Source organism: Artibeus jamaicensis, unplaced genomic scaffold, assembly GCF_021234435.1.
Source record: "Artibeus jamaicensis isolate MK-2021 breed Jamaican fruit bat unplaced genomic scaffold, CSHL_Jam_final contig_718, whole genome shotgun sequence".
Classification (NCBI taxonomy): Eukaryota; Metazoa; Chordata; class Mammalia; order Chiroptera; family Phyllostomidae; genus Artibeus; species Artibeus jamaicensis.
Genome location: NW_026521936.1, coordinates 3352810 through 3380122, shown reverse-complemented (window position 1 = coordinate 3380122; position 27313 = coordinate 3352810). Strand labels below are relative to the sequence as shown.

The following is a 27313-nucleotide window of genomic DNA, read 5'->3' as shown; positions in this document are numbered from 1 at the left end:
CGGTGAGGGGAGGGTAGGAGGGAAGAGAAGAGTTAGAGTCAGGGTCCTGAGAACCAGCCTGCCTTCCAGAGCACCGGACGTCTCCAAATGCACACTTCTCCATCCGGATGAACACCACATTTTGAGAGAGTCTGAAAGCAGCTGTCCCAGGCCCCAGGGGTGCCGCGGCCCGCCTCTCTCGGTGCCTCAGATCCAGGACTGAACTGAACCAACTCAAGCCGAGGCAGCCCTCCTGCAGAGGTCCATCTCTGCGGGGGGAGTGGATACTGCCATTCCCACCAGAGAGAGGCCAATGGACCATGTTTGTTGGAGAGAGAGTTAGGACTCACAGCAAGTAATACCCTCCTCTTGGCGGTCTCCTGAAGTCCCCTCTGACTGACACAAATCCTGTACGCTCATTAAAGCCTCCAGACCTGTGTATTTGGTACTGTCTCCAACAGACCTGCCTCCGAGTTGACCAACCCACGGGGTACTCAGGATGGGCAGACTGGATGTGCCAGCTGCGTCACCTTCCCCCTCTGACATCCGCTGAGGGATCCCAGGAAGAGCCCTGCCCCTCTGGCCCATGATGTGGCAGAGTGGCTGCCCAGTGAAGTGTCAGACAAGGCCCAAAGGACGGCTGGCCAGCGGATGGCTTGTGTAGGGCAAATCATCAGCAGACGAGGCCATGCAGACAGTGGGGCAGGGCAATAAAGGCAGCCTGGGAGCCGGGAGAGGAGCCGAAGCGCGGAAAGGCCAATGAGAAGGTGGGTGCACAGGTGATGAGCAAGCATGGAGGGGTAACCATGGTTCAGGAAAGTGTGGAAGACCCACGTTTAGAAAAAACAAAACCCTCCAAAAGCTCTCCTTCCTGCCTGTCCTGAAGGTCAGGGAGCATGGGATGCTCACCTGCTTCCTGGCTCTCTCTATCTGCTCCTTCTAAATTTAGCTCTGTGGCGGCAGGAGCAGAGCTGAAAGTTACACCCTTGGGTTCTAGTGCTGCTCTGCCATTAACTCGGGGGAACATAAGTCTCTTCCCCTCTCTGGGCTCATTTCCGCATCTGTGAAACAGGCAGAAGGCAGTCCCGAAGGTTCTTTGCAGTACTAGGATTTTAAGTACCTGCAGGTGTCCTCAGCAGCCGGGAGCTCGCGTGCAACCACGGGAGAGGTGGAGTTGACTGGAGAGCCGCAGAACAGCCAATCAATTGCACTGTGACCCATGACGACAGAGGTTGCTAGACAGATTTCCCAGGGCCTTCAGAGAGCGCATGCGCCGAAGTTCACGACTTTCCCGCCAACAGCTGGGAGTATAGCGGCGAAGGGTGGGCCCGAAGGGCGCGAGGCGGCGGGGGCGGGGCTTGGAGGGCGCGAAGCTCGACGGGTAGCGGAGTGAGCGGCGGAGCCGGAGCGGGGCGGAGGTGAGCGAGCTGGCCTCTCACCTAACCTGCCGGGTTAGGTGGGGCTGACCGGACAAGGGTGGGCTTCCAGTCGCGGGCGCGCTGCGAGCGGAGCGGAGGGTGCGCGCCGAAGCCCTAGTCCTCAGCGGGGGGGCCGAGCGCAGGCCGAAGGGCGCCCGGGGCTGGTCGTGGCTCCGCAGGCCCCACGTCAGGGGCGCGTCGGCGAGGCTCGGAGGGACAGGCGGGCGAGGCGTTGGTTCCCGCGAGGCGTGTTCGGGCGTGGCCGGTAGGGAGCCCCCCGCGCCAGCGGCCTCGGTCGGCCAGGCTTCCGGGGCGTGCTGGGCGCGAGCACGAGCCCGCCGTCGTGGCCCTCGCCGCAGGGCGCCACCAAGCGGACGGCGGGAAGGGACCGCTGCGGCGCTCCGGGTGGAAGAACTCCCATGTGACCCACAGTGGCGGGCCGCTGGCCCAGCCTCCTCTCCCGGAGGGCGACGTTTAACCTGAGGCCTGGATAACGGAGAGGAGCCCCCTGGGCGTGCGTGGGGGCAGCTGGGAAGCGATGCAGGCTGATTTAGGTTTTAAAAGATCGCTCGGGCGCCGAGTGGCTTGGGCGGAGCGCTGTGGGGGGTGTGGGGGGCGGGGGGGCATCGGAGACGCCCTGGGTGGCTACCGCAGGGTCCAGGCGGAGGTAGGAAAGCAGTAGGTGCGACCCTTTTCGGGGACCCAGTCCCCCCAGTCTGCTCAAGGACAGCCCCACCCAGGATGGCTCCCAGTGTTTTGGGCTGAACAACCGGCTGGATGGTGGTGCTAACTGTTGGGCTGGCCAAAACGTTCGTGTAGTTTTTGCGGACGGCGGCTCTAAGGAGCGCTTGGTGGTCTTTAACCTCATTGGAAACAATGTTGTTGTTACGTTGTCTTGTGGCAGCTGCCCTATCAGCGGGCGTTTTTAAAAACTTATCAACATTGGTGAGTTTTTGTGCAGCCGCTTCAGTATTGAAGATGGAAGGGAATAACCGACATTTTTGGTCTATTATGTTTTATTATTTCAAGAAAGACAGAAACACAACTGAAATGCAAAAAAAAAAAATGGTGCAGTGTACGGAGAAGGTGCTGTTGTGACTCACTAAATGTGTCATGGTTTGTGAAGTTTCTTGTTACTACTGACGGGTTTTCTCTTTTTTAAAAATACAGATTTATTTATAGAGAGAGGGGAAGGGAGAAAAAGGAAACATCAATTGCCTCTCTGGCGCCCCCTACTGGGGGTCCTGGCCTGCAACCTAGGCACATGCCCTGACTGGGAATTGAACCAGCAACCCTTTGTTAAGCAGACTGGTGCTCGGGCCACACCAGGCGGGGCGGTACTACTGACGTTTTGGTCAAATAATCCTTTGCTGTGGGACTGTCTTCTGCATTGGAAGAGGTTTAGCAGCACCCCTGGCCTCTCACCACTAGAAGTCAATAGCAGAAGATAGCCGACATGCATACTCAAAATATCCAAATCAATAAAGTTTTTAGGGAAAATGAAAAGTGTGTCTTTTATTTTATGGGGGGTGGGACCCTAAACGGACTCTTTGGTGAACCCAGTACTAAGGTGGGGAGGATGAAAAGGGGCAGCTGGCCAGGGAGTCAGAAACTCAATCTGGGGGCTTTCCAGGGGACATCTGTCTCAAAGAGACTGTGGTACAAGGTTCTTTGGGTCTGTGAATCTGGAATTCAGGGCAAGAGTCTGTCCAGAGATATAAATGTGGGATTGTTGGCTTGTGGAAGACGTTTAAAGCTTTGTTCTAAGAAAATCCTGGCTTGCAAGGATGCCTGACTTTCCTGGGAAAGCCCTGTTTATGCATTTTGTTGCAAATTCTACTTAATCCCATGTACATCATTTCATTTTCTGCTTCCTGAGCCTCAGGTTTGAGGCACCAGGTGTATACCTGGGAATGAGACCTGTCCCTGCCCTCAGTGAATTTTCCATCTAGTCTGAGAAACAAGTGTGTGAACAATTGGTTCCAATACAAGGGGCAATGAAGTGAATGCCAAAGACGTGTGGGAGCAGTAGCTGAGGGTGTGAGGAGGAAGGCCAGCAATGAGGGCAGGCACCTGGCAGCGGTTCTCGGGAGGTGGAGTGCCTTTCCCAAAGAGGTAAGGGATGAGGACTTCCAACCGCATCTGGAGAGCATTTCAGGGAGTGGGGAGGGAAGAAAGGCAGTCAACAGGAGGAGCCCCTGCCCGACTTCACGAGCCCTCCCCTTAGCCAGCCAGTGTTAGAAAAGCCCTTTCTGGGGTTAGGCATCCAGACACTCTTGCAAGCCAGGGAGCTTCCTCCCCAGCCTCCTGACTGCCGGTCCCGCGGGCCCAGAACCTCTCCCCAGTAATTGCTTTCCGTAATGTGTTTGCTCCAAACCAATTTCACGCCTCCATGAGGACTCCGCCCTGCACTGGAGGCGCGGACCTCCCCACCACCAACCTACCCGCGTGTGACACGTGCTCACACACAGCACACATTTAACATAACAGATACATAGGGTTCAAGTACCTGGACACAACAAACCTACATGAATCTACACACGTGCATGATAGACTTTAAGGCTCTCATGTGCAGTCCCCGTGCCCAATCAGTGCACTCACCATTAAGTGCCCAGCAGCACCTGCTGTGCTGGTCCTTGAATCGCTCACCTGGTCCCGTTCCTTTGCCCTCGGCGCGTCTCCCGGACTAACGCGAGGGGGCGCTGTAGTACTCCATACCTCTCTCGCGGTGACGCAGTTGCACTCTGTTACCACCAGAGGGTGCCCGCGGACAGGGCCCGATGCGGCCCACAGTCAGTGGACTCTGTCCCGCCCGTGAGTGCGGTGGCAGTATGGATCTGTTGGCTCTGACTTTAGAATACTTCGTTCGTTCTCAGTGCCCTAGGTGCTGGTTTCTAATTCATGAAGGGGGGGGCCAGATGATGGGGTCTGACATAGGCACAAAGAGAGAGAGTAGAAGCAAAATCAAATTCCTCTGCAGGAGAATAGTGAGAGTGGGACAAGTCAGAGCACATGGGCAGTTAACAAAGCACTTTCAGAATTCCGTTTTAGATGCGAGGGGAGGGGCTTGCCCACAAGGTGACTGTTCGGGGGTGTGGGAGGAGAACCACAGTTTTCTCTTGGTAAAGAAAGGAGCCACCTTTGATCGGATGATAGTGACAACTTCTGTCCTTGGTGCTGATGGGAGAGTAAGAAGTAGCTTCAGAGAGCCACTGATTCGGGTGCCATTCTTGACCACTCAGCTCTTCTTTGTTTATTTAGTGCAGGAAGAAGTCGTTTTGAAAGTTACTTCCTTGTATTCACTTTATTCTTTTACCAGTTTTTTTTTTTTTTTGACTAATCAGAATAGATAGTAACCTCTCACAGATGGAAAAGTTAAGTCAAAGACGGGCCAAGGTCAAATGACCCAGTGAGGGGTCAGGACAGAAACTTAACTCCAGGTCTCTTTTACTCCAGCCAGTGCTTTTTCTTATTCACTATGTGACCTCAGTTCCACAGTCCATGGAAGGGCAGGGAAAGGAAATGGGCTGCTTCAGTTGCCACTGTGTGTGTGAGGGCTTTTATCCTAGCTTAGCTACTGAATGCCAAGGACTATGCAGAAGTCACACTCCAGGACCCCAGTGTGGCAAGGGGACAGATTGAGGATATAAATAGATTCTAAATTACAGCCCCTAACACACATGCACCAGACCAGGGCAATACAGAATCCCTGGGGTCTCACTTCAGGGTTGGTGGTCCGTTGGGACTTTTTGGCGACAGGCTTTATGCGTGTGTTCTCTGTGCCGCCTTGAGCAGAGAATCCCGCTTTACTGAGTGAGGTTCAGGGCAGTAAGATCTGGGCTTGAGCTGGGTGACCCGTGTCTTCAAAATCAGAGGGTCTTTAACCTTGAGTTCTCGACAACGACAGCGCACTATCCATTCTTTCCCACCAGAGAGTGACAGGCTTATTAAAGTGGTCTTTACTGAGGGGACTGGCGGGAGGTAGATGTTTCAATGTATGTATCCTTTGAGCCCTTAGAACTTTGTGCTATCTGATTTTATTACTTATGCAAAAAAATGGATGCAGTTACTTTTAAGAATGGGTGTTCCTTCATCTTTTACTTGGTTGGTGTTGTTACTGCTCATGTGGATTTAAGTTTAGAGATTGTAGCCCCCAAATTCCCTCAATAATTTATTAAGTCAATGAGCCTCTAATGGAGTATCCAACACTGTAAAGCCATCTCACCAAGCACTGCCCTCTGTCTTACTTTGTAAGCACAATACACTTTTGAAACCTGGCCTTCCATATTGCTACCATGAAGTGCTTGGTTAATTTAACAAAGGGTTTGACAGATATCTTTAGAAGGATTTACATGTGAGAATTATCCTCATACTTTAGTAGCAAGTTGGGCTACCCAGACCTAGGTTAAGCCACCTCTTTTTTCTCCATGGCGACATCTTCCTGCCAGACTGGTCTCTCAGAAGTTTCACTTAGTTTAATGTAGAGCCCCAGATAGATCAGGACTGAATGGGAACTATACTCTTCTCCCTTTACCTCTCTGATGAAATGTCAATCAAACATAATCAAAGAAAACTCCCTATTTGGGTCTCACCCTCTTCTGTCCCACTCTAGTGACCGTGTCTTTCAGGGTGCTGATTTTAATGCATTAGCCTAACATTAGTGGTGTTCCCTAGGCCAGCACAATGCTCCCTAATTGAACAGATGTCACTGAGATCCAGAGTTCCCTCCTGCCCTGCTCTGTCTTGGTTTGGAAACCCTGAGATTCTTTGGCATAGTTTTTCATCCTCACTTGAGCCAAATCATCCTCCTAAAATTGCCTGGCTTTGCTACTGTTAATTTCAACGAGCTTGTCTCTCCCCTGGGCCCACCGGAACAACTGTTTCCCAGTGACCAGATGACCCCCATTTTCGTGGGCCAGGCTTGCTCTGTGTGCCGAAGCTCAGGCCACTCTTCTTCTGTTGACTTGCCTTTCTTCAGTCTTTCTTGCCCACTGACCTGAGGCTCCTCTCAAGTGAACATGCCCATGACTTTTGCCTCTAGATTGACAACTCCACTGCTGGAAATCAGGAGGGGGAGAGCGAAAGAGACCACCATTTCAGTGTCTGAGAATGGGGGAGGTGAGCAGAGTCATCAGCAATTAGCGGATAATTAGCGCTGCTGACCCTTGGGGCTCATCAGCGCTCTGGGGCCAGCCCCCAGCAATCAGCCAGGGCAGGTCGATCGTGTCAAGCCCAGGAATGAATAGGGCTCATCAGCAGCGCTGGAACAGGGGAGCCAATCAGGGAAATTCATAGCAGAAGAGAGAGAGAGTGCAGACGAGGGGTGGGGGGAGAGCCAGAGATAGACAGAAAGACAGACAAGAGGTAGAGATACAGGCGAGAAATGAGGGGAAAATAAAATAAGACCCACTGAGAAATAGGAAGAACCACATAGGAATAGGGATAGAAACAAGGGCAGAGTGGGGAAGACTGGGAGGAAGGAAAAGATTGGGAAGGGAGAAAGGGAGGGAGAAAGGTAAGAAGAGTGGTAAGGACTTGGTATAGTGCAGGCCCTTCAGGAAATCACCGAGAGGCCAGAGTGCGGAACTACGGAGTCTGAGACCGAGGAGCGGATGAAGATGAAAGGGAAGGAAGAGCCAATGCCGAGAGAGAGGGCGCGGGGAGAGTGGGAATGGGGCTGGGAAGGAGCGACGGAGAAGGAGAAGAGCCCCAGCGCGCGCGGCCCGGAGCCTTGATCCCTGGCTTCGGAGTGCGCCCCCTGCCGTTCTGGCCTCAGCACCCAAGCGGGCAGCGAGGTCCTGTCCGGTCCGCCCCTCTGGGCTTGCTTTTGGACCTGCCCCAGGGACAGAGAATGGGACCCTGGGGGACCGGCTTGAGTGGGACAGAGGGCAGCAGCCCAGGGTGGGATGTGGGCGGCGTGGGGGGCTTGGTCTGAGCCTGTCCCTCCCGTGAGCCCTCCTTGCCTGCCACCTCGCGCCCAGTCCACGCCCGCACTGAGTGGGCTAAGTGGGGGCGGGCTGGGTGGAAGGAGGGGCACTAGCCCAGCAGCTGCAGCCGCCTTCTCGTCGGGCCGCAAAGTTTCACAAAGCGGCGTGTCCAGCCTCATCAATCTCCATTAATAATAGTTGGTTGGGCCAAGGGGGGCAGGCGGGGGTCCCAGGCCAGCCGGTGGGGCCGCTGGGAACGGGCTCTGCGGAGGGAGCGAGCGGGCTCGGCGGAGGGCGGAGGGAGGAAGTGAAGCGTAATTTGAGGAAGATGGATGAGTCCGGAGGGCGACACCCCCAGCCCGCCCGCTCGCCCGCCCCCTCCCTCCTTAAGAGAGAGAGGGAGCGCGGCGCCGGAGCCACACTGCGCCGAGCCCGCGCCCCGCCGCCACCTCGGCCGGGGAGCCAGGGAGCCAGCCCTGCGTGTCCGCGCCTGGTGCCTGAGCCGCGGGGCGCACGGCAGCACCCAGAGGGGAGTGCCCCGGGGTGGCCGCAGCTCCCGGCAGGATGCAGAGAGCTGGAGGCGGGAGCGCCCCCGGGGGCAGCGGCGGGGGCAGCGGCGGGGGCCCGGGCACTGCCTTCTCCATCGACTCTCTGATCGGGCCGCCGCCGCCGCGCTCCGGCCACTTGCTCTACACCGGCTACCCCATGTTCATGCCCTACCGGCCCCTCGTGCTGCCGCAGGCGCTGGCCCCTGCGCCGCTGCCCGCTGGCCTCCCGCCCCTCGCCCCACTAGCCTCCTTTGCTGGCCGCCTTACCAACACTTTCTGCGCGGGGCTGGGCCAGGCCGTGCCCTCGATGGTGGCTCTGACCACCGCGCTGCCCAGCTTCGCGGAGCCGCCGGACGCCTTCTACGGGCCCCCGGAGCTCTCTGCTGCAGCTGCCGCTGCCACGGCCACCGCCGCCCGAAACAACCCTGAGGCGGGCGGCCGACGCCCAGAGGGTGGGCTGGAAGCCGACGAGCTGCTGCCTGCCCGAGAGAAAGTGGCAGAGCCCCCACCACCCCCACCACCGCACTTTTCAGAGACTTTTCCAAGTCTGCCGGGTAAGTGCTGGGGCCGACCAGGGAGCCGGGCGGGAGGCTCGTTACCTGGAAATCCCAGGCAGCAGCCTGCTCCGAATCTCGAATCTGCACCTGCCTGAAGCCCAGGAACCCCAGACCCCCAGATGGCGGTTCTGCGGAACCACCTCCAGTCCCCTTCCGTACAGGGCACCTCCAGACCCCAGAACCTGCGCCCTGCTCTGTCTCCAGAGTGCCTGAAGCCTCACCAAAGACTTCCAAATGGGCGCCTTTCCTCCAGCATTCTAGCCCGCAAGCTGTGACTGTCCTGCGACTTCTTTTCAGAATCCCTTCATCTTTCTCTGCTGCCGGGAATAGAGAAGCTTCAGGTGTGGGTTGGGTCCTGGGGACAGTTAGTGAGATCCCAGGATGAGGGGCACCGGGGCAGCTGTCAGTTCAGGGCGGGGAGGGAGGGCAGTTCTGGCTTCTGGTGAGAAGGTAGTGACCCCAGATGGGCTCTGTGAATGCAGGGGCAGAGAGAGGGTCTTAAGGCAGTGGACACCTGTGTTGGTGACCTATCTTCACCACAGTAGTAGAGGTCACTTCTGAATTGGCAGACTTAGAGATAAGTCATAAAGAACGAAGCAGTGGGTTTAAGGAAACCTTAGCTATCAGGGCATCTGTGGCACCTGCTGGACCAGGGCTGACTGGGAGGCCAAGGCAGAGGCTGGGTTGGGCTGGGCGTGGCCCACAAGCCTGGAGGTTCAGCCGAGAGCTAATGCAGGAGCACCGGGTCCTGGACCCTCCGTGGGCGGAGGGTGCCCTCTGGAAAGAGGCAGGGTGTGTTAAACTGCAGCCTGTTTAGAGTCAATCTACTTAGAACACTCCTGGCTTCCCTACTGATTGTTCCTTAACCCCTGTAAGCCAGGGAAGCTTTTCCCTGTCCAGGGGCAGGTCCAGGTGCACCGGCATCTAGAGTTTATACAATTTGCTGGGCCCCATGGAAGAAAAATTAGGGCCACATGCAAGTGTGAGATTCCTGAATCTTAAACTTATTTAGCGTCAGGATGGATCTGCCTTTGCTTAATGTTTTATCGCATCCAGCTTAACAGGTGGAAGTGACCCCAGGAGGCATGGGGGCTGACTCTAGTGGAGACTGGGAGGAGAGTCAATAGATTTTTGTCCTTTGCCAGGAGAAGGATATTTCTGATTATAGGTTTCTGGGCTCTTTCTTGAAATTAACCCAAGTGCTAATCACTCCTCCAGACCCCGAGGGCTGCTACAGAGCCTGTCTCCCTCTCCTCTGCCTCCTTGCTCCTGGGTATTTTGGCTTTGGGCATTTGGCTGTTGTATTTTCTACGTGGTTGGACCAGGAGGATCTAGCAACTGAAGCCTGAGCAGCACCTCCTAAAGGAGGGTCAAAAGGAAATGCTAGAGCAGCAACTGGAAGGCGGGAGGGAATGTCCATGAGATAAAAGGGCTCAGAGTGGCAGTAAGGGGGTGCAGACGGCAGAATGACTGGAAGAAGAAACGACTGGAGGGGTTTTTGGAACAGGATGGTCCTAAGGCAGCAAAGAGAGTAAGGCAGGCCATCAGAAGGATGGCTTTGGAGGCAATAGGAGTGGAGAAAAAAAACGGACACACCTGGTGAAGAGACAAACTGAGGGGGAAAGAGAGAGGGAGACACCCCATTGGAGGGGGCGTTGAAGAGGGATATGCCCGCCCCATGGGAGAACAAGCAATGTGTTCTACTTGTTCAGGTTTCCCTCAGTTCTGATTCTGACTCATTTGTAAAATGGGGTCTCTCTCCAGAAGCAGGTAGACTGTTGGCTATAAAACTAGACTCTGAGAGGGAGAGGGGAATAAACAGAGGAAAAGAAGAGAAGAGAAATACTGGGTGGGGGGGGGAGTAAAGGAAAGGTCCAACGAATGAGCTGTACACCCAGATTATCCAAGGAGAGAGGATGAGAAAGAGAGAGCTGCCCGCTGAAAGAGATGTGTGCCGGGGTTTTTAGTGAGGCTCAGTGAAAAGGGAGCAAAGCTGGGTCAGAGGCGTGTGCATGCGAAAGGGTTCCGTCCTGAGAACACTGGGTGGGAGCTAAATGAATGTCCGAGTGGGAAACAGGAAAAAGTTTCAATACTAGGAGTAATTTTTTTAAAAAGGTTTTTTGATGCTGATAGTGATGGAAAACTAGAATTTATATATAGAGAGAATAATGAAGCAAAGATCATCATCTGAGGAAAATGTTGGAAGCAGAAAAAGAGAGTTATTCTTAGAGTAAAGATAAAGAATTTTTAAAAAGATTTTATTTATTTTTAGAGAGAGAAGAAGGGAGGGAGAAAGAGGGAGAGAAACAGCAATTGGTTGCCTCTTGTGTGGCCCTGACCAGGGATCTGGCTCACAACCCAGGCATATGCCCTGACTGGAAATCAAACTGACGACCTTTCAGTTTGCAGGACAACACCCAACCCACTGAGCCACACCAGTTAGGGTGACGAGAAATGTCTTTGCTAAGAATGATGGGAAGGAGACCTTACAGAGGAAGAATTTTGAGAGGTGCTGGAGTGAAGGTAATCATTCATTTTGGGAAGAGATACAAATAAAGGGTCTATAGTGGGACTTCTGCAGTAGAGCAGTAAGGAGAGATTTCAGAAGAAATATTCCAAGAAGATAATGAGAGAGAGGTCTTATCTGTGATTGCTGCTTCTTACCACTCTCAGTACAAACTCTCCCGAGTCTCCTCGTCATGCCGTTCACACCCACCTTCCCAGTCTTGGTTTTTTCTCAGCAAATGCTGGACAGGAAATCAGTGTAGGGGTGATGATGACGTATGGCCCATGCTGAGAGTGGTGGGAAAACAAACACACCATTCTGAGAATTGTGTTTGAGTGTTTAGTGTGAAATAAGAGAATCCTTTGCTCAAATGACGGGATCGAAGCCGCAGCATTAGAAGAGTTTGGAGAAAGAATGCCATCTCTAAAATGACAAAGGAGAAGTTGCTGTACTGATGTGGATCGGAGATACTGGCCTGAAATTATTAATTTACATTCGTTTAGTGTTTTACAATTACTAGCCCCTTTAAATGAAATTATAGTGAAGATAGGCTAATTTAAAGAATGGTGAGTGAAGTCCTTTTTCTTGGAATGATAAGAACTACTTTTTAAATTTTGTTCAGAGTTGGGACAGATAACCCCTACCAGAATTGGTAAAGGAGACACTTAATTATTATTTAATTGGATGGGGAGAAGCTGTACTATTCTGCACAAAGAAATACTGTTTACAGAAATAATGGGGTAGAGAAGGTACTGAAAATGGTAGATCGAAAATAATTCTAGATTTGGCGTGTGGGGACCAGTGAGTATGATCAGGGAAGGTGTGATATAAGAGGAGAGAATTGTTAATTGGTAGGGAGGATTTAGAAGTATGAATCAACAGAAAATCCAGAGTAGTGTCGTCTAGCAAGCCGTTTCTGTAATTAAAAAATTGTGTTAGCCACATCAGAAAGTAAAAAGAAACAGGTGGATTTAATTTTAATAATATATTTTATTTAACCTCGTATGCCCAAAATATTATTTCAGCATGAATCAATATAAAAGTGTTTAATGAAATGTTTTAGATTCTCTTTTCATATTAAGTCTTTGAAATCCAGCATGTACTTTATACTTACAGCACATCACAATTCAGACTAGCCGTGTTTCTGGTGGTCAGTAGCCTCCTGTGGCCAGCAGTGACCATATTCAACATAACAGATCTAGAGTTGTAAGAACCGCTTACAACACTCTCTAGATCTCCCGAGATGTGAAGGTGACAGGGGGAAAGGAGCTTCGAGTTGCAGTGGGTAGTAAAGTCCTCGATGTTATGAATAATGGAGAGAAGAAAACAGTGAGCCCTAAATGGCAGGGGAAAAAGAGAAATCTGCCTTGAGTGAGATGGGCAGAGGTATCGTGTGTGTGTGTGGGTGCGTGAGAGGTCAGGCTCAAAGCCAACTTGAAGACGTGGTGCATGTACACATCCCAAAGACCACACGGGAGGAGGACTCTGTGCCGAAGGAATAGGGGAAAGCGATGTTTGGGGAAGCACAGACACTTTAAACGGGGGTGTCTAGGGCAATGGTTTACTCAGGAAGAAAAGGGTCGGGTTGCCTGGAAACAAATACTTAAGAAGTGAGGGATGTTGGATAATTCATGTATAATTGTCAGACGAATGATAAATTTAAAGTGAGAGATTGATAGAAAGATAATGCCAATTGAGTGTGGTGAGGAAAAGAAAACGTTTGTAGTTAAGATGACATAGAGAAGAGAATGGGATGGGACAAACCTGAGAGAGGGCAGCGCAGGGAACATTATTTGTAAAGACTATGTAGGAAAAGGTTTGCTAATTTCTGAATAGATATTGGCAATAATAATGAAAATCATGCCAGAAGACCGGGAAACTTCCGAGGGGTATGATATCTGAGTGCTGATTGCTGCAAGTTAAGCACCTGATTGTAGCTAGAACCCATTTACAGGACCATCGGTTAATTTCTGAATCGGTATCCATTATGACTGCCAAGATCTATTTCCTCGTGAGGGAAAAACAGGAAATGATAATGTGGTGGCATGAGAAGCTTCCATTAGAAACAGGAGGGAGATTTTTCTTGGGAGTGAGAAAGACCCAGAGTATATTTTCCTAAAAATTTTGAGGAACAGCATACAGTGAGAATGATGTGCCCCACTGACATTCACAGAAAAGCAAATATCGCATTAACTTAATGTGATTGAAGCAGTATTTCTTTGAGTCGTGACACATGGGTTCAGGTCTCAGTGTTAGGGTTCAGGTCACTCATTAGCTGTGCAACTGGCAAGTCGCTTAGTTCAGTTCAGGGAACATTTATTGTGTTTCTGTGATGGGCTTACCATGTTCAAGACATGCTAAGAGATTCAAAGTCTTACAACTTCTGTAGGCTTCAGTTTCCTCATCAGTAACAAAAGTTTTGGTATAGATGATCTTTAGTATTCCTTTCAATTCCATAGAATAAGAGCTTATTTTTAAAGCCTCCATGTTTAAAGTGGGTTCTTAATATGGACTCCATGGACCTCTTATGAGAGGATCTATTCATTGTGGATGGGGAAAAATGCATCTTTATTTTTATTAACCTCTAACAAAATTTGGTACTTCCTTTAATTAGAAATGTAGCCCAGAAAGCATAGTAATTTCACCAGTACCTGAGATTCTTATCATCGATAGAAATAAAATATTTTTCATAGAAGTTTATGATCGTTAGAGACAATTTTTCATTTAATGAATTAATAAACATCACAAATTCAGTTTAAGCATTTGATAACTATATTTTTGTATAATTGACTTCTAACGTAACCCTATGTGTTTTAAGTTTAATGCCTAACAGCATTATTCTGAGAAGGGGCATATATATAGGCTTTATCAGACTACCAAGGAATTCGTGGTACAAAAAGGGTTGAGAACCCCTGGTTGAGTGAGCGAGACTTCAGAAATGACAAGAGGAAATTTTCCTTAGGATTGGATGGGCTGCTGGAATGCCTCCTCCTGGGGGAAGGTCGCCCTGGGGAGGGGTGGGAGAGAGGGGAGGTCTCTGCAGTGACGCATGTAGATGTGGAGATAGCTACTATAAATGACTGGGAGGCAAGTCTGAGGGTCATGGGCGAGAATAATCTATACTGGGGATAACGAGAGTAATAAGGGGCAGTATTTGATTGGAAAGAAGGAAGAACTTAATATGAGCAGTGCTTTGCACTGAGAGCGAAGTGACAGTGGGAAGCTGTAGGGAGTGTTTTGCCGTGGAAGTAATGGGGAAAGAAGGATCTCTGAGGCTGCTTGGGAGTCAGGAAGTAGAAATGCGAGAAGTAATGGAATAGGTGTGCAAAACAGGGAGACGTTTAATCAGGGTGACGAGGGGAGTTTGGCGGGAGAGGACTTTTGTCTGGAGGGAACGGGGAGGTGCCCCGAGCCCAGGCTGGAGAGAAGAAGGCCACATCCAAACCAGGTGAAAGGACAGGATCGTGTGGGCAGGTGGCGGTGCCATGGCTGCAGCGGTCGCGATGGGACAAAAGAGAAGAAGAGGTTGGGGTGTGTCCACTGGAAATATGGTTATCCGGGGAGAAAGCCATCAGCTCAGAGTGATGTGGGAGAGATATCGATGTGCCCCTTGGGAGGAGGAGTGACAGGGAGAAGAGATGCCCGAACCTGCTGTGACAGAGAGTGGCCTGTGCAGGCAGAAGTAAGGTGTAGTCAGAAGAGGCAGCCCTGTACCGCGAGTTGCTCCCTTTGCCTCATGGAAGAGAAAGACAGGACCTCCAGGGGATGAAAAGAAAAATCTGTGTTAGAAGCAGGGAGACTGCAGGGCTCAGATCCGGGTTTACAAGGGAAAAGCACTGTGTGAGAAATGAGGACCAGAGAAACAGGACAACACCTTTGAGCCGGGATAACGGGGGGGGGGGGGGGGGGGGGGGGCTTCTGGACTGCGAGTCCTGGGGAATGTACTGCTGTAGAGTGAAGATGACGGAACCGTGTTGGGAACAATGGGAAGAGAAGTGGTGCGTGCAGAGGTGTGTGTCCTGGAGGGGGAAGGAGGGTGCAATTATCCTGAGAGTGACAGCAAGAAGCTCCGTGTGCAGGACCAGATGATAACTGTTCCCTAAATTGTAGGTAAATACAGGGAGTATGTGACTGAGTGTTCCTGGCCAACTCACACCTGTGTCTCAGCTTCCTGATCGTAAAACTGGGTGATCTGTAAGGCTGATTCCAGCTCTACAATTCTGTTTCTGTCTGTAAAGATAAACATGAGTTTGTTAATGAGATTCCCTTTTTGAAGGGATTGGGGAAATTCTTTACCTCTCAGTGCTGGGTTGTGTAGCTGATCAGGAAGAGCAGCCCAGGAAATGCGCGTCTTAAGGTGAAATGAGGGCTGGGCTTCAGGATAGAAGGGCTTTGTCGTCTGGGATCTGGGAGGTGTCACCTGAGTTGTGGTGTGGACAGTGCTCAGATTAAATGAGAGAAACATGTGATAAGGGTAGGCGTTGATCTAGTCCAGGCCGAAAAGATTGGGGGTCATTTGTGACCGACTTCACCTGGTGGGCAAGAAAGCAGTGCCCAGCAGGGAGTGAGGAAAAGAGCAGAGGCATTGTGCAGTCATTCCTATGTCACATATTCTGTGCCCAACTGGCGCAGTGTTTGTGATAGGGTGACATTAGAGTTCAGTCTCTGTTTTCATTCGTGTTGAAGAGATGTGGCAAGTGCAGAGGAAGGAGCGTAGGCTCTGGATGCGGATCTTGGTGCCACCCTTTCTTTGTGACCCAAAGTGAAACGCTAACTTCTGTAGTCTTCATCTCCTCACCAGTAAAACCATGGCAATGATACTAACCTCACAGAATTAAGACTTAAAAATGACTTAAATGAGATGTTTGTCTAGCACCCTAATGTAATAGTTGTGCGAGAAATGATCGGTATTGTCCGTGTTCTGGAAATGGATGGGGAGCTTTCCTGGGAATTAAGCTGGGAGGGACACCGCCCCTGGCAGTTGTGTAGGACAGGGACACTCTCTGCACCGATGAGGACAAACACTTCTGGGAGTGAAGTTAGAAAGAGAACTGTGTTCTGTGAGTTATTCGCATGTGGAAGGCCAGGAGAGAGCACCGTGTGAATCTAGTAGGAGAAGATTTTGTCTCTGGCTTTCTCTGTTTTTTAATCGAGTTTATTGGGGTGATGCTGCTTAATAAAATTATATAGGTTTCAGATGGGCAATTCTATAACACATCATCTGTATGTATATTGCATTGTGTGTTCACCACCCTGATCAAGCCTCCTTCCGTCACCACTTACCTCCCCTTTACCTTCCTCTACCTCCCCCCCGTCTCCTTTCCCTCTGGCAATTGCCGTACTGTTGTCTGTGTCCATGAGTTTTGTTTTGTTTTTGCTAAATCCCTCACCTTTTCACCCAGCCCCCGATCCCTCTGCCCTTCGACAGCTATCAGTCTGTTCTCTGTATCTATGAGTCTGTTTCTATTTTGTTTGCTAGTTCAGTGTGTTCATCAGATTCCACATATAAGTGAAGTCATATGATACTTGTCTTCCTCTGACTGGCTTATTTCACGGTGGGGAAAAGTAAGACTTCCTTCTTTTTTGTGGCTGAATAGTATTCCATTACGTAAAGGTACCATAGCTGTTTTATCTGCTCCTCTACTGATGGACACTTGGGCTGCTCCCAAAGCTCGGCGATTGTGAATAGTGCTGCAGTGCACGTAGGGTGCGTATCTATTTTTTGAATTAGTGTTTTTGGTTGCCTCAGATATATCCCCAGAATTAGAACCACTCAGTCTTTTCCCCCTTTGTTTGTTTTCGTGTCTCACATTTTGGCATCTTTTCTAGATCCCGAAGCTGCCCAAAGCTCTTCTGCTGTGCCCCCTGGGGCCTGCTCCTCCTTTCTATGCATTAAAAAAAAACTCATCAAACTCCTTTCCTTCATCAAAATTCCTATTCCCTCATATACCTGATTTCAACTTGATGTTAGGAGCAAAGCCTTTGATTTAACATAATTCATACTCAGATTGATCAAGAAGACTTTAAAAGTTCAAATGAATTTCAGGCTGGTCAGATTTTAGGGGTGTTATAATGCATAATGTCAGGTAATATGAAAAGATTATCTTGGATGGGAGAGTTATGGGAGTGAGGTGGAGGTGCCTACTTTTCCTGGAGTCATGAGAATATTGTCACTTCTAGGCACAGTGTTGTGTGTAGTCAGAATTCTTTGAGTTGCTGGTGACAGTGGCTCCGCTCTAATTTAAGCTAAAATGGATAGTTATTGATTCATGTGTCTGCAGAGTACAGGAATGCAAGCCGTGCTATTAGGTCTTTTCTTCTTGCTCTCACTGTGTGCCTTCTCCCTGTCTCCACCTGTTCTCTCCCCTTGAGAGAGGCAGCAGAAGGAGGGTGGCGTGAGCCTCGGCCGGCCTAACTTTTCATAATCCTGGGTTGGGAGCCCATGGATTCTAGCATGTATAAAATTCTGGGTTGGCTGGTTAACTAGCTTGAGTCAGGTGTGCAGGGAGATGGGCTGTTAGGATTGGTCAGCTCTGGGTCCCATGCCTACGTGGTCACTTGGGGGAAATGTGATTGACAGTCCCACTGTCCTGTGTAATAGATGGGAAGCAGTGCCCAAAGGAAGGGGGTGCCATGAGTGGACAAAGGGGGAAGGGATGCTTGGCCGACAAAAACAAACCCCAAACAGATATCTATCTGAACCAGAAAGGAAGAAAAGAATGTGCCTTTAAGTCCCTTTCAGTAGCACAGAGCAAAGCCCTCTCCCAGATAAGGCGTCCTGGGAGGGACAGAAGAGATGCTGGGAGCGGGGCCTGAAGGAGCCCTGTCATGAGGGAGGCAGGGAGGGCTGGAGACAGCAGAAAATGTCTGTCCCTCCGTGAGGCTCACTCCCGGGTGTGAGAGGGCTGTGCTTGGAGGGTGCGGGAGGCAGTCGCAGACTCGGAGCTAGAGAAAATTGGCATTAAAACAAAGCTGTTTCCAGAGTTTGGCAATATCATTTTTTGAATGAGAAAATACATTTCTAAGTAAAAGGCATGTTGACTGGTAAGATTACATCATCAAGCCAATAATGCCAGAAAAAATATGAGAAAGATCCGGTGTGAGTTTTGTTTGGGTAAATGAGAGAAATGGCCTGTTAAAGGACAAAGGTAAAATTTGGTGAGTGAAGCTCTCCTGTGGCAATTTGAAGAGTCTCCTCTAAGAATATTAAGGAAAGATATTAATAATTAGGCTAGAGCTCCTCAGTGATAAGTGAAAGGCATGAGGTCTACACACTGAAACTGGACTGAATAGGAAGGTTATGTATCTGATGAGGCGTCTGGGGAGAGGGCTTTTACTTCAAGTGGGAGGGAGGAGAAGGCATTGTACTGCAGGGGATGAAAGAGCATTGACTAGGGATTTGGGAAACCAAGGGTTTAGATGTGGCCCTGTCCCTACCTGTGGGACTTAGGAAAATAATTTAATCTTTCTGAAACCCATTGTTTTCACCTGAAAATAAGGTTACCAACCTCCCATTACTACTAATAATAGGTTCTACTCCACTTCAGTGAGTAGCTTGAAGGGAAAATAATACATGTGAAAGTGTTTTTGGAAAGCTAAGGTGCTCTTGGCAGTGATTAGTATTAGCACGCCATGAGTGGAGCTCTGGGCTGGGAGTGGTGGCGAACTTGCCCTGAACTTGTCAGGGAGGTGGGAGGGACTCTAGGTGGCCAAGGTGCAGAGAATATACTCATGGCAATCTGGAGTCAAGAATGCTGAAGCATCCAGGGAAGAATAGAACGAGAGAGAATGAGTTTTCCTTGCAGTACCTAAACTATAGGAAGGAGTCAGAGCACGGCGGGCATAAATGCGTGGGGTCAGTGAAAAACAAATGGAAAGTGAGCTAGTTGCTGTAGACAGTGGGAGAAAGCACTGTCTTTGAAAAGAATCAAGCTGTAATTTTGATGATGAGATGAGGACTCAGACATGAGAGTGGTGGCAAGCACACCCCTTTTTCAAAGGATGACCTGGCTTTCTCCCCACCTTTTGACAGCCCTGCCCCATTGGTTCTGTACTCAGGAAGCTGAGGAGTTGACCTGGTCAGTCGGATGAGGAGAAGGGGTGTCCGGAGTGCGGGTGGGTAGTACAAGAGTCATCTCGGCAGGAGAGGGAAGAGAAGTCAGAGCCGAGGGAACTGGGGAAAGGCCTGCTCAGTGGGTACTAGAGACTGTTGATTTTACACGCAGTGGGACCTCACTACTCGTTGTTCATTTGTTCCGGAACTCAGGATGAGTGCGGAAACTGGTGAGGGCCGAGCAAGCAAGGAGTGATGAAGCATTTTCTCTTGTGGGACGGCGTTGCAACTCACACAAGTTCTAGCAAGTGCGACAGGTCCTGAGCAAGTGCCTTGTGCTGAAACATTTTTCTCATCAGAATGCAGCGAGTACTGGGTTTGACGAGTTCTGAAGGCAGCGAGTACAGAGGCGTGACTAGGAGCTAGAGCAGCAGGGTGCACGAGGGACCGCACAGGGGCCCTGAGTTCCTGTAGCTGGGATCTGAAATGTCCTCCACCCCTGGGTGGTTTTCTGTGCCACAGCTCAGGCCTGCCATCCTCAGTGACTGCAGCTGTGGGATTCCCCCCAGACGGTACAAGCCTGGTGCTGTTTCTTCCGTTTTTTAAAACATTGTGTTTTTTCCATTACCACTTACCCCCTTCTATCCCCTTCCCCCTGCAGTCACCACACTGTGTCCATGTCAATGAGTCCTTTTTGCTCCATCCCTCCACCCCCTAACCTCCCCCACTAGCTGTCATCTGCTCTCCGTCTATGAGTCTTTCTCTATTTTGCTTGTTAGTTCAGTGTGTTCATTGGATTCCACAGATGAGTGAAATCATATGGTATTTGTCCTTCTCTGGCTGACTTATTTCACTTAGCATAATGTTCTCCAGGTCCACCCATGCTGTTGCAGAGGGTAAAGTTTTTTTACAGCTGAGTAGTATTCCATTGTGTAAATGCCCCGTAGTTGTTTTATCCACTCACCTGCTGATGGACACCTGGGCTGCTTTGATATCTTGGCGATTGTAAATAACACTGCAATGAACATAGGGGTGCTTGTGTTCTTTCAAATTAGTGTTTTGGGTTTCTTTGGATACAGTCCCAAAAGTAGGATTGCTGGGCCAAAATTTTTAATTTTTCGAGGTGTCTTTGTACTGCCTTCCACAGTGGTTGCACCAGGCTGCATTCCCACCAACGGTGCAAAAGGGTCTCCTTTTCTCCACACCCTTGCCAGCACTTGTCATTTGTTGGTTTGTTGATGGTGTTTCTACTGGAAAATACCTACCATGGGTTCTTTGACCTTGATTTCTTCTCCAGCTTGACTGGACCTGTGACCAAGATGGGGCTTCTCCATCTCCAGAGCGGTTTTCCTTCCTCCTGGAAGGAAGGCCCCATGTAGGTGCATTTGGCAGCCTGAGCACTGCTCTTCGGAGTGGGGTTAATGCTGTGCCACGGGCTCCACAAGTAATTGTGGTGCAAACCTCGTGGTTTCTGGTTCTTAGGGTAATAGCATCCAGCAGGAGAATTCACATGATCTCTGGGTGTATCCCACTAACTAATCTGCCCCACAATTATTCCCCCTAAACAGACACCAAATGTTTTTCAAAGACTTCAGTCTTACCCATAGGGAGCAAGTTGAAAATGCAATATACTCTTCTATTGCCAATAACAACATTTTCACACACAAAGGACAGAACCTTTCTATCTGTTTGGCTGCCCTACCTAGCACAGTGAAGTCATTTCTAATTTAAAGGGTTTTTTCCCCCCTGAAATGATTCTCCTCAATCATTATTTCCCATGTAAATTTTTAATAAAGTTTTGTTGATCACGTTTTTTTGTTGTTCACATCAACCAGTTCTAGCATCTGCATGCTCTACTTTCATGGACATTAGCTCTAACAAGTTCAGTTATTCTAAATCAAAATTTTCAAATAGAAATTTTTTATCAAAAAGATTTGATTCTGTCCATTTTTAGCCAACACATTTTTCTACATGCAATTGTCATTGTGCTTTATTTGACTATATTTATCATTAACATTCATTATAAATTGGATTTAAACAATAGTTACATTTCTTTCTCAGCTAACTCATGGGAAATAGTAAGCTGTTTCAGGATTGCTATGCGGTGAGGGATCAGGCTACTCTGTTGCTCCTCCCATTCTTCTGAATATGGTCCTATATGGGCATCACCTTTTAACACGCTCCAGTTTTGATGGAGCAAAGAGTAAACGGCAGGACCGGATGTTCTGCTGTGCTCCAAGTGCATCCGTGTTTGGGTAGAAGAGGTAGGGTAAAAAGAAAAAGAAAAAAGCTTTTTGCTACTTTCTCTTCTTTCTCTAAACTTTTTAACCCTTTCAGTTTCTCTGACTCATCATTTAATTCTCCTGCCACTATGTCTACCCTACTTTTTTTTTTTTTTAAAGATTTTATGTACTTATTTTTAGAGAGAGAGGAAGGGAGAAAGAGGGAGAGAAACATCCATGTGTGGTTGCCTCTCACAGGCCCACCTACTGGGGACCTGGCCCTCAACCCAGGCATGTGCCCTGACTGGGAATCAAACTGGCAACCCTTTGGTCTGCAGGTGGGCACTCAGTCCACTGAGCCACCCCAGCCAGGGCTCTACCCTACTTCTTTCTTTCCCGCTCCCGTTTCTGCCTGTTTTCTTCCTTCTCCCACTGCTTTGCAGTCTTACCGTCCCAGACTCACAGAGCTGTATCTTCCCTTCTCAACTGCTTCCTTCTTTGCCCCACCCCCATCTTTTTCTAAGAGTTGCTTATCAGAGCCCTCACTGTCTTGCCCCTACTGCTCAGCATCCCACTGAGATCAAGCAACCAAGAGAGGTTGTGAACTTGTGCTTCTTGTCTGGCTTTGAAAGCGGCACTGAGGGTGGCATGCTTATGGGGCTCGGTTTTATGGAATCCGTCTGAAGACAGTGGGATGGATGATGTGATCTCGGGAGGGCCCTGCCAGATCGAGGAACCTGGGAGTCTCATCTCCATCATCATCAGTTTAGATTTATTGGATACCCCTTGAGTACTCAGAGCCGTACTAAATGATTTCGTCCTTCAAGATCCAAAATCCAGTTTCTGCCTTTTCAGCAGCCATTAAAGATATAATAATACTGGACAGAGTTTTACAAGGCTTTGTTCTTTTTTTATTATTATTTACTACAAACTGTATCTTCAGAATTAAAAGTTAGAGGGTTTAGTAATGATGTTGGAGATTGTCCTTCGTTTCTTCTAGCATAAGATCCTCTCGGCTCCCGCTCCACACGGGCTTCTCTCTCAGGCTGCTGTGAGATCTGAAGGATCTGAGAAGGGGGTAGGATGATGTTCACGGAGAGGCTGGCTTATGGGCACTGGAGCTGGGATGGGGCAGGGTTTCGGGGACTGTCTTAGGAGAGGCTTGGGAAAGGAAGGACAGAGAGAGCGAGCTTGGGAATAGTTTCTTTTATTTAGTCAACAAATTTTTATTGAGTGCATGCTCTGTTACAGGTAATTTGTAGATGCTGAAGGTACAGTGGTGAAAAAAATATATTAACAATCTCTACCTTCATGGAGTTTATAATCTAATAGGAAGAGAGAAGCAGTTAAAAAAATTACCCTATCTAATGTGGCTCAGTGGATTGAGTGCTGGGCTGTGAACCAAAGGGGTCGCCAGTTTGATTCCCAGTCAGGGCACATGCCTGGGTTGCAGACCAGGTCCCCAGTGGGGTGCATGTGAGAGGCAACCACACGTGGATGTTTCTCTCCCCCTCTTTCTCTCTCCCTTCTCCTCTCTCTAAAAATAAATAAATAAAATATTTAAAAAAATGAAATATGGTTGGCAATATGTACTATAGCAACAAATAAAGCAGGGTATAGGGCATATTGGGAGTTTTATTTTTTTAAATGGTGATTAAAAACAGAGATAGGAAGTGAGCCCGTGGAAACTCTAGGTGAGGAGCATGGATACTATTCCAGAAAGAAGCACCTGGGGGAGCGGGCAGAGCAGGGAAACCAGCTGGGAGAAAATGTAGATGAACTCGGGGAGGGATGATGGTGACCTGGACAGCGGGATACAGGGGAGGTGGTGAGAAGGGGTCGGGGTCTGGGTGTATTTTACAGGCAGCAACACTACCAGGACTTGCTGACTGGTTGTAAGAGAGAGCAGAGGTTTGGTTTGAACTGGCTTGGGAGAAAGAGTTGAATTTGATACATGTTAAGTTTGCATTGTGGAAGTGGACAGTTGAAAATGTGGGGAAACCGTTAGTGAAATGGAGGAAAACAAGGATGTGAATCTTGCAGAAAACAAAATGGGATTGGCTAGGGGTGAGGTAAGGGAGAAGACGTGGGGTGCTGAGAGGTGAGTGTCCTGAGGGGCGCCTTGTCATAGTATTTGGAGCTGGGTGCTCATGAAGCGTGGCTAGCTGTTGGGGACAGCATGAAGACAATTGACTGGTGAAAAGCAATGAAAAAGTGGAGAAGAGGGTTGAAAGTTACTGGGCTGGTCCGGGGAGCATGGGAAGTTTGTGACGGCAGATGGGGAGAGGTCGGAGGAGAGCGCCCGGGAAGCTCTGGGTGCTGGGGGTTAGAGCCATGTATGCGGTGCACACCTCTTTTCCTCGTAAAGGACTTCAGGGCTCCCTCAAGTTATTTGACTCTGGGTTGTATGCTCAACCTTGGAGTGTGCTTGTATGGGACATGGGACATGTAGGTGCGTGGGCACATGCACCCCCACATCTGTGAAGGCCCCCCAGCCTTTACACATTGAACTCTGTGGATAAGAAGCTGTTAGTTTACAGATTATTTATTTTCTCTTCCTTCCTGTTAGTTTTCTTTTTCTTTTTTTTTGTTGTTGTTGTTTCACTCTTTATTGGCCCTTTTGGCAGAAAACAAGAGATTTTTGTAAAATTTAAATACTGAAAACATTTGTAATACATTACTTGCAATTGTAAGAAGAATAAAAATATCAGTGGATAAGAAGAATAAAACCAATGGTTGAATGAAATTTTAGAATTATGTATGGGTTAAAATGTTTATATGGCTGTGATTACAAATAATCAGTAGTAATCTACTAAATGAGTCAAAAAAATTTTCACCATCTATATTTTCCCTTGCCGCATTTCTATTTCTTCCCATATTCCCTCCGTGTTCCCGGCTGACATCAAGCGCAGGGTCCTCAGAATTCTGAACTTGAGCAGAAGGCAGCTGTTTGTGCTTCTCGGCAACCTTAACTGGGAAAGAGGGACGGTGGGAAAGCAATGACATTGTTTTTAAATGAGGAGAAGAACCAAAAGGGGCACAAGGGGGCTAAGTAATTGAAGAAACTCTGGTCACTGATATGGTGGCGTGTGGCAGGGAGGGGTCCCAACTGTGGGCTGGATGATCTGCTTAAGGCGAAATTGTGAAGAGAGTGCAGTAAGGGAACCTGGCTCCCAGACCCTTGGATAATATTTCTTGGACCCAGATTTCGGGGTTAGGGGTGAGGATGAGGAATCAACCCTGAAGTTCCCAACTGGAAATGAGATTTAGAGACAGAAGAGAGGTCAACACCTAGCTCTGCCCACTGTGTCTGGTTAGGACTCCTAGGAGAGTAGCAGGAACCGGCAGCCCCACCCCCAACCCCATCCTGCAAAAGTAAATTCTGTATTGCTCACTGGTGTCACAGTAACTGGAAGGATCCTGAGCCAGATCCCGCCCTGCTTCACTCTGGAGCCTGGGGCCGCGTGGTCTGGGTTAGGAGAAAGCTGGGAAGGCAGTGGGGATGGCAGAATGCGGCGGGGTGTGGGAATGTTGAGGGGACGCGGGGCCGGAAACGGTGCCCCTTGACAGACACATGTTGCCTGCCTCACTTCGCTGTAGTCAAGTCTGTGCTGGTTAATACCTTTCTTCCCATTTCTTTGTCTTCCCTGAACCTCCTCCCTACCCCTCACCCTGGATGTGCTTTCTTCTCCCGCCGCATCTCATCCGCTCCACACCTGTCTCCTACTGCTGTCGTTCTGGCCATGCCTGGTCATGGTTCCATGTGCTTCCTCCAACCTGCCTTTTCCTGCCTTCTCCCTCCCTGTCCACTGGTGTTCGCTCCCCACAGAGGGGAAGGTGTACAGCTCAGATGAGGAGAAGCTGGAGGCACCAGCGAGAGACCCTGCAGGCAGCGAACAGGAGGAAGAGGGCTCGGGCGGTGACAGTGAGGACGACGGTTTCCTGGACAGTTCGGCAGGGGGTCCGGGGGTTCTCCTGGGACCTAAACCGAAGCTAAAGGGAAGCCTGGGGACTGGAGCCGAGGAGGCAGCCCCAGTGGCAGCAGGAGTCGCAGCTCCTGGGGGCAAGAGCCGAAGGCGCCGCACAGCATTCACCAGTGAACAGCTTTTGGAATTGGAGAAGGAGTTTCACTGCAAGAAGTACCTGAGCTTGACAGAGCGCTCCCAGATCGCCCACGCCCTCAAGCTCAGTGAGGTGCAGGTCAAGATTTGGTTTCAGAACCGCAGGGCCAAGTGGAAGCGCATCAAAGCTGGCAACGTCAGCAGCCGCTCTGGGGAGCCCGTCAGGAACCCCAAGATTGTTGTGCCCATACCCGTGCATGTCAACAGGTTCGCTGTGCGGAGCCAGCACCAACAGATGGAACAGGGGGCCCGGCCCTGAAGGGGCCCCGAGGACTTGGGAAGGCAAAGGACCGGCTCCTCGGCCTGCTCTGAGACTGGGTGAGGGCCCTGGGACCAGATGGGCGACCACTGTGATTCCGCCCTGGAGGGGGATCCCGTGGCAATGCACTTGGCTCCAGGCGTGCTCTCCTGACAACTGCACTGTGGGCGCTTGGCCTTGAGCCTATTTACCAGAGACCCTCAGGACTGTGGCTTCAGGGGGCTTGGGTCCTCACTGCCCAGGAGCTGTTGGGACTGAGGTGGACTCCGGGGAAGGGGGTGGGCTCTAAGATGCCAAAGGCTCCCGGAATCACTTCTAACAGTGGTGGGAGGGATCCAGGGTGATGGCTAGCCAAACCCACAGCTCCTTATTTATTTTGTGTAAAGTTTGTATATATGTGGATCTATCTGCCTCTGTTTGTCTGCACCCGTGAGAGGGCTTGGGAAAGTTGTTTCATCGATCCTCAGCCAGAGTCTAGCTCCATCTTGGGGCCCTGAAGCGGTTACTGCCGCCTGTCTGTAATACAAGGACGTGCAAAGAAGCAAAAACGGAACCGTCACTGGCCTCCTTAGAAACTCCTCAGCACACACCATCTCCTCCCCTGTAAGCTACCTCCGCGTCTGTCCGCCCCCAGCCTGGGGCCTGCCCTGTGCACCTCCAGACCTCCTGCTCCTGCCACAGCACTTCTCCCTTTACCCATTAAACAGGAAAGCTTTGTCATCTCTGCTTTCTTCTCTTTGGAAGGGTCGGCAGGCTTCAGGATAGCGGTTCCATTCCCATCTGTATTACGAGGGGAAATGAAGTGCTGGGCCCTGGTTTCGCTTGGGTGTGTCCGGGCCCCGTCTACCTAGGTGGACGCTGGCAGTCTGTGGGTGACTGGGCAGGCCGGGGGCTCACCCTCATCACCTGTGAGCTCATCATCTTTGTGCAGAGGACACAGCAGCCCAATGCAGCTCAGCCACTGTGCAGCATCCCAGACACTTTTCCATTTGTTTCTCGTGGCATTAATTGCGGTCTCTCCTTCTCCCCATCACAGCGTTTACGGAGCCTGAGATACCAAATTCTCGTCTGTTATAAAGTGAGATTGGTTGAGAAGGCCCACTGCACAGTGGAGGAGGCAGGAAAGAATACGATGGTTCTAGAAGGGTATGTATTGTGGGGGAAGCTACAGAGGTTGGACTTCCATGAGCAAATCAGGAAATGCTAGTGGACAGAGTTAGGGACCCTAACTTAGCAAGTTCTCATCTTTCAAGAACAGGGACAGAGGGGTTTCCCCTCCATCTTTCTAGCATCACTAAGGGACAGAGAGGGAAGCAGGGGCTCTGGATTCTGCCATCAGTGACCGACTGCCTCCCCTTTTCCCAAAAGCAAAGCTCAGGTGCGAGTCCAGAGGGAAGTGCTGCCCTAGCCAGCACCTAGTCGCCCCCTGAGGCACCCTCAGAGCTCTCCCCGTGCCCCTGGCGGTGTGGGTCAGCTCCCAGATGCCTAGGAAGGGGGACAGTGCTTATGCCTGCTCTGCGGGTGAACTCTGGCCAGTACAGGGCATGGCAGGAGGTTACTAAATAGAATACTGATCAAAAGACGACTAGCTGGAAAAGTTTTGGGGGCGGGGGCGTGAGTAGAAAAGGCAGCAGGAAGCTTCCAGAGCTCCACACCGCCTGGGTTCACGGCCAGTGCTGCTGACAAACTCAACTACACCCCCCGGCAAGCGAGGGCAGAAAGA

The 27313-nt window shown here is 50.1% G+C and overlaps 2 protein-coding genes across 4 annotated transcripts in view; both read left to right on the top strand.

Annotated features, from left to right (window-relative positions):
* The window catches only part of ASB10 (ankyrin repeat and SOCS box containing 10), a 35617-nt gene extending 10519 nt beyond the window's left edge, over nt 1-25098 (top strand). For 2 of the 3 annotated variants that reach the window (XM_053671882.1, XM_053671879.1), the window contains exon 6: nt 70-1986. The gene's annotated coding sequence lies outside the window, so the exon portion shown is untranslated. Of the gene's footprint in view, nt 1-69; nt 1987-25039 lie in introns of those variants that run through there. The other variant, XM_053671880.1, reaches the window with a different exon arrangement.
* On the top strand, nt 7889-25604 carry GBX1 (gastrulation brain homeobox 1). The gene is made up of 3 exons (XM_037131922.2): nt 7889-8426; nt 10197-10199; nt 25040-25604. The coding sequence occupies exons 1-3, from the start codon at nt 7889-7891 to the stop codon at nt 25588-25590; spliced, it is 1092 nt and encodes a 363-aa protein (XP_036987817.1). The 3' UTR covers nt 25591-25604.
* Nucleotides 25605-27313: the final 1709 nt, after the last annotated feature.

What these genes read in the sequence shown, in the direction of transcription:
- GBX1 (XM_037131922.2), top strand. Translation starts at nt 7,889, where the DNA reads ATGCAGAGAGCTGGAGGCGGGAGCGCCCCCGGGGGCAGCGGCGGGGGC.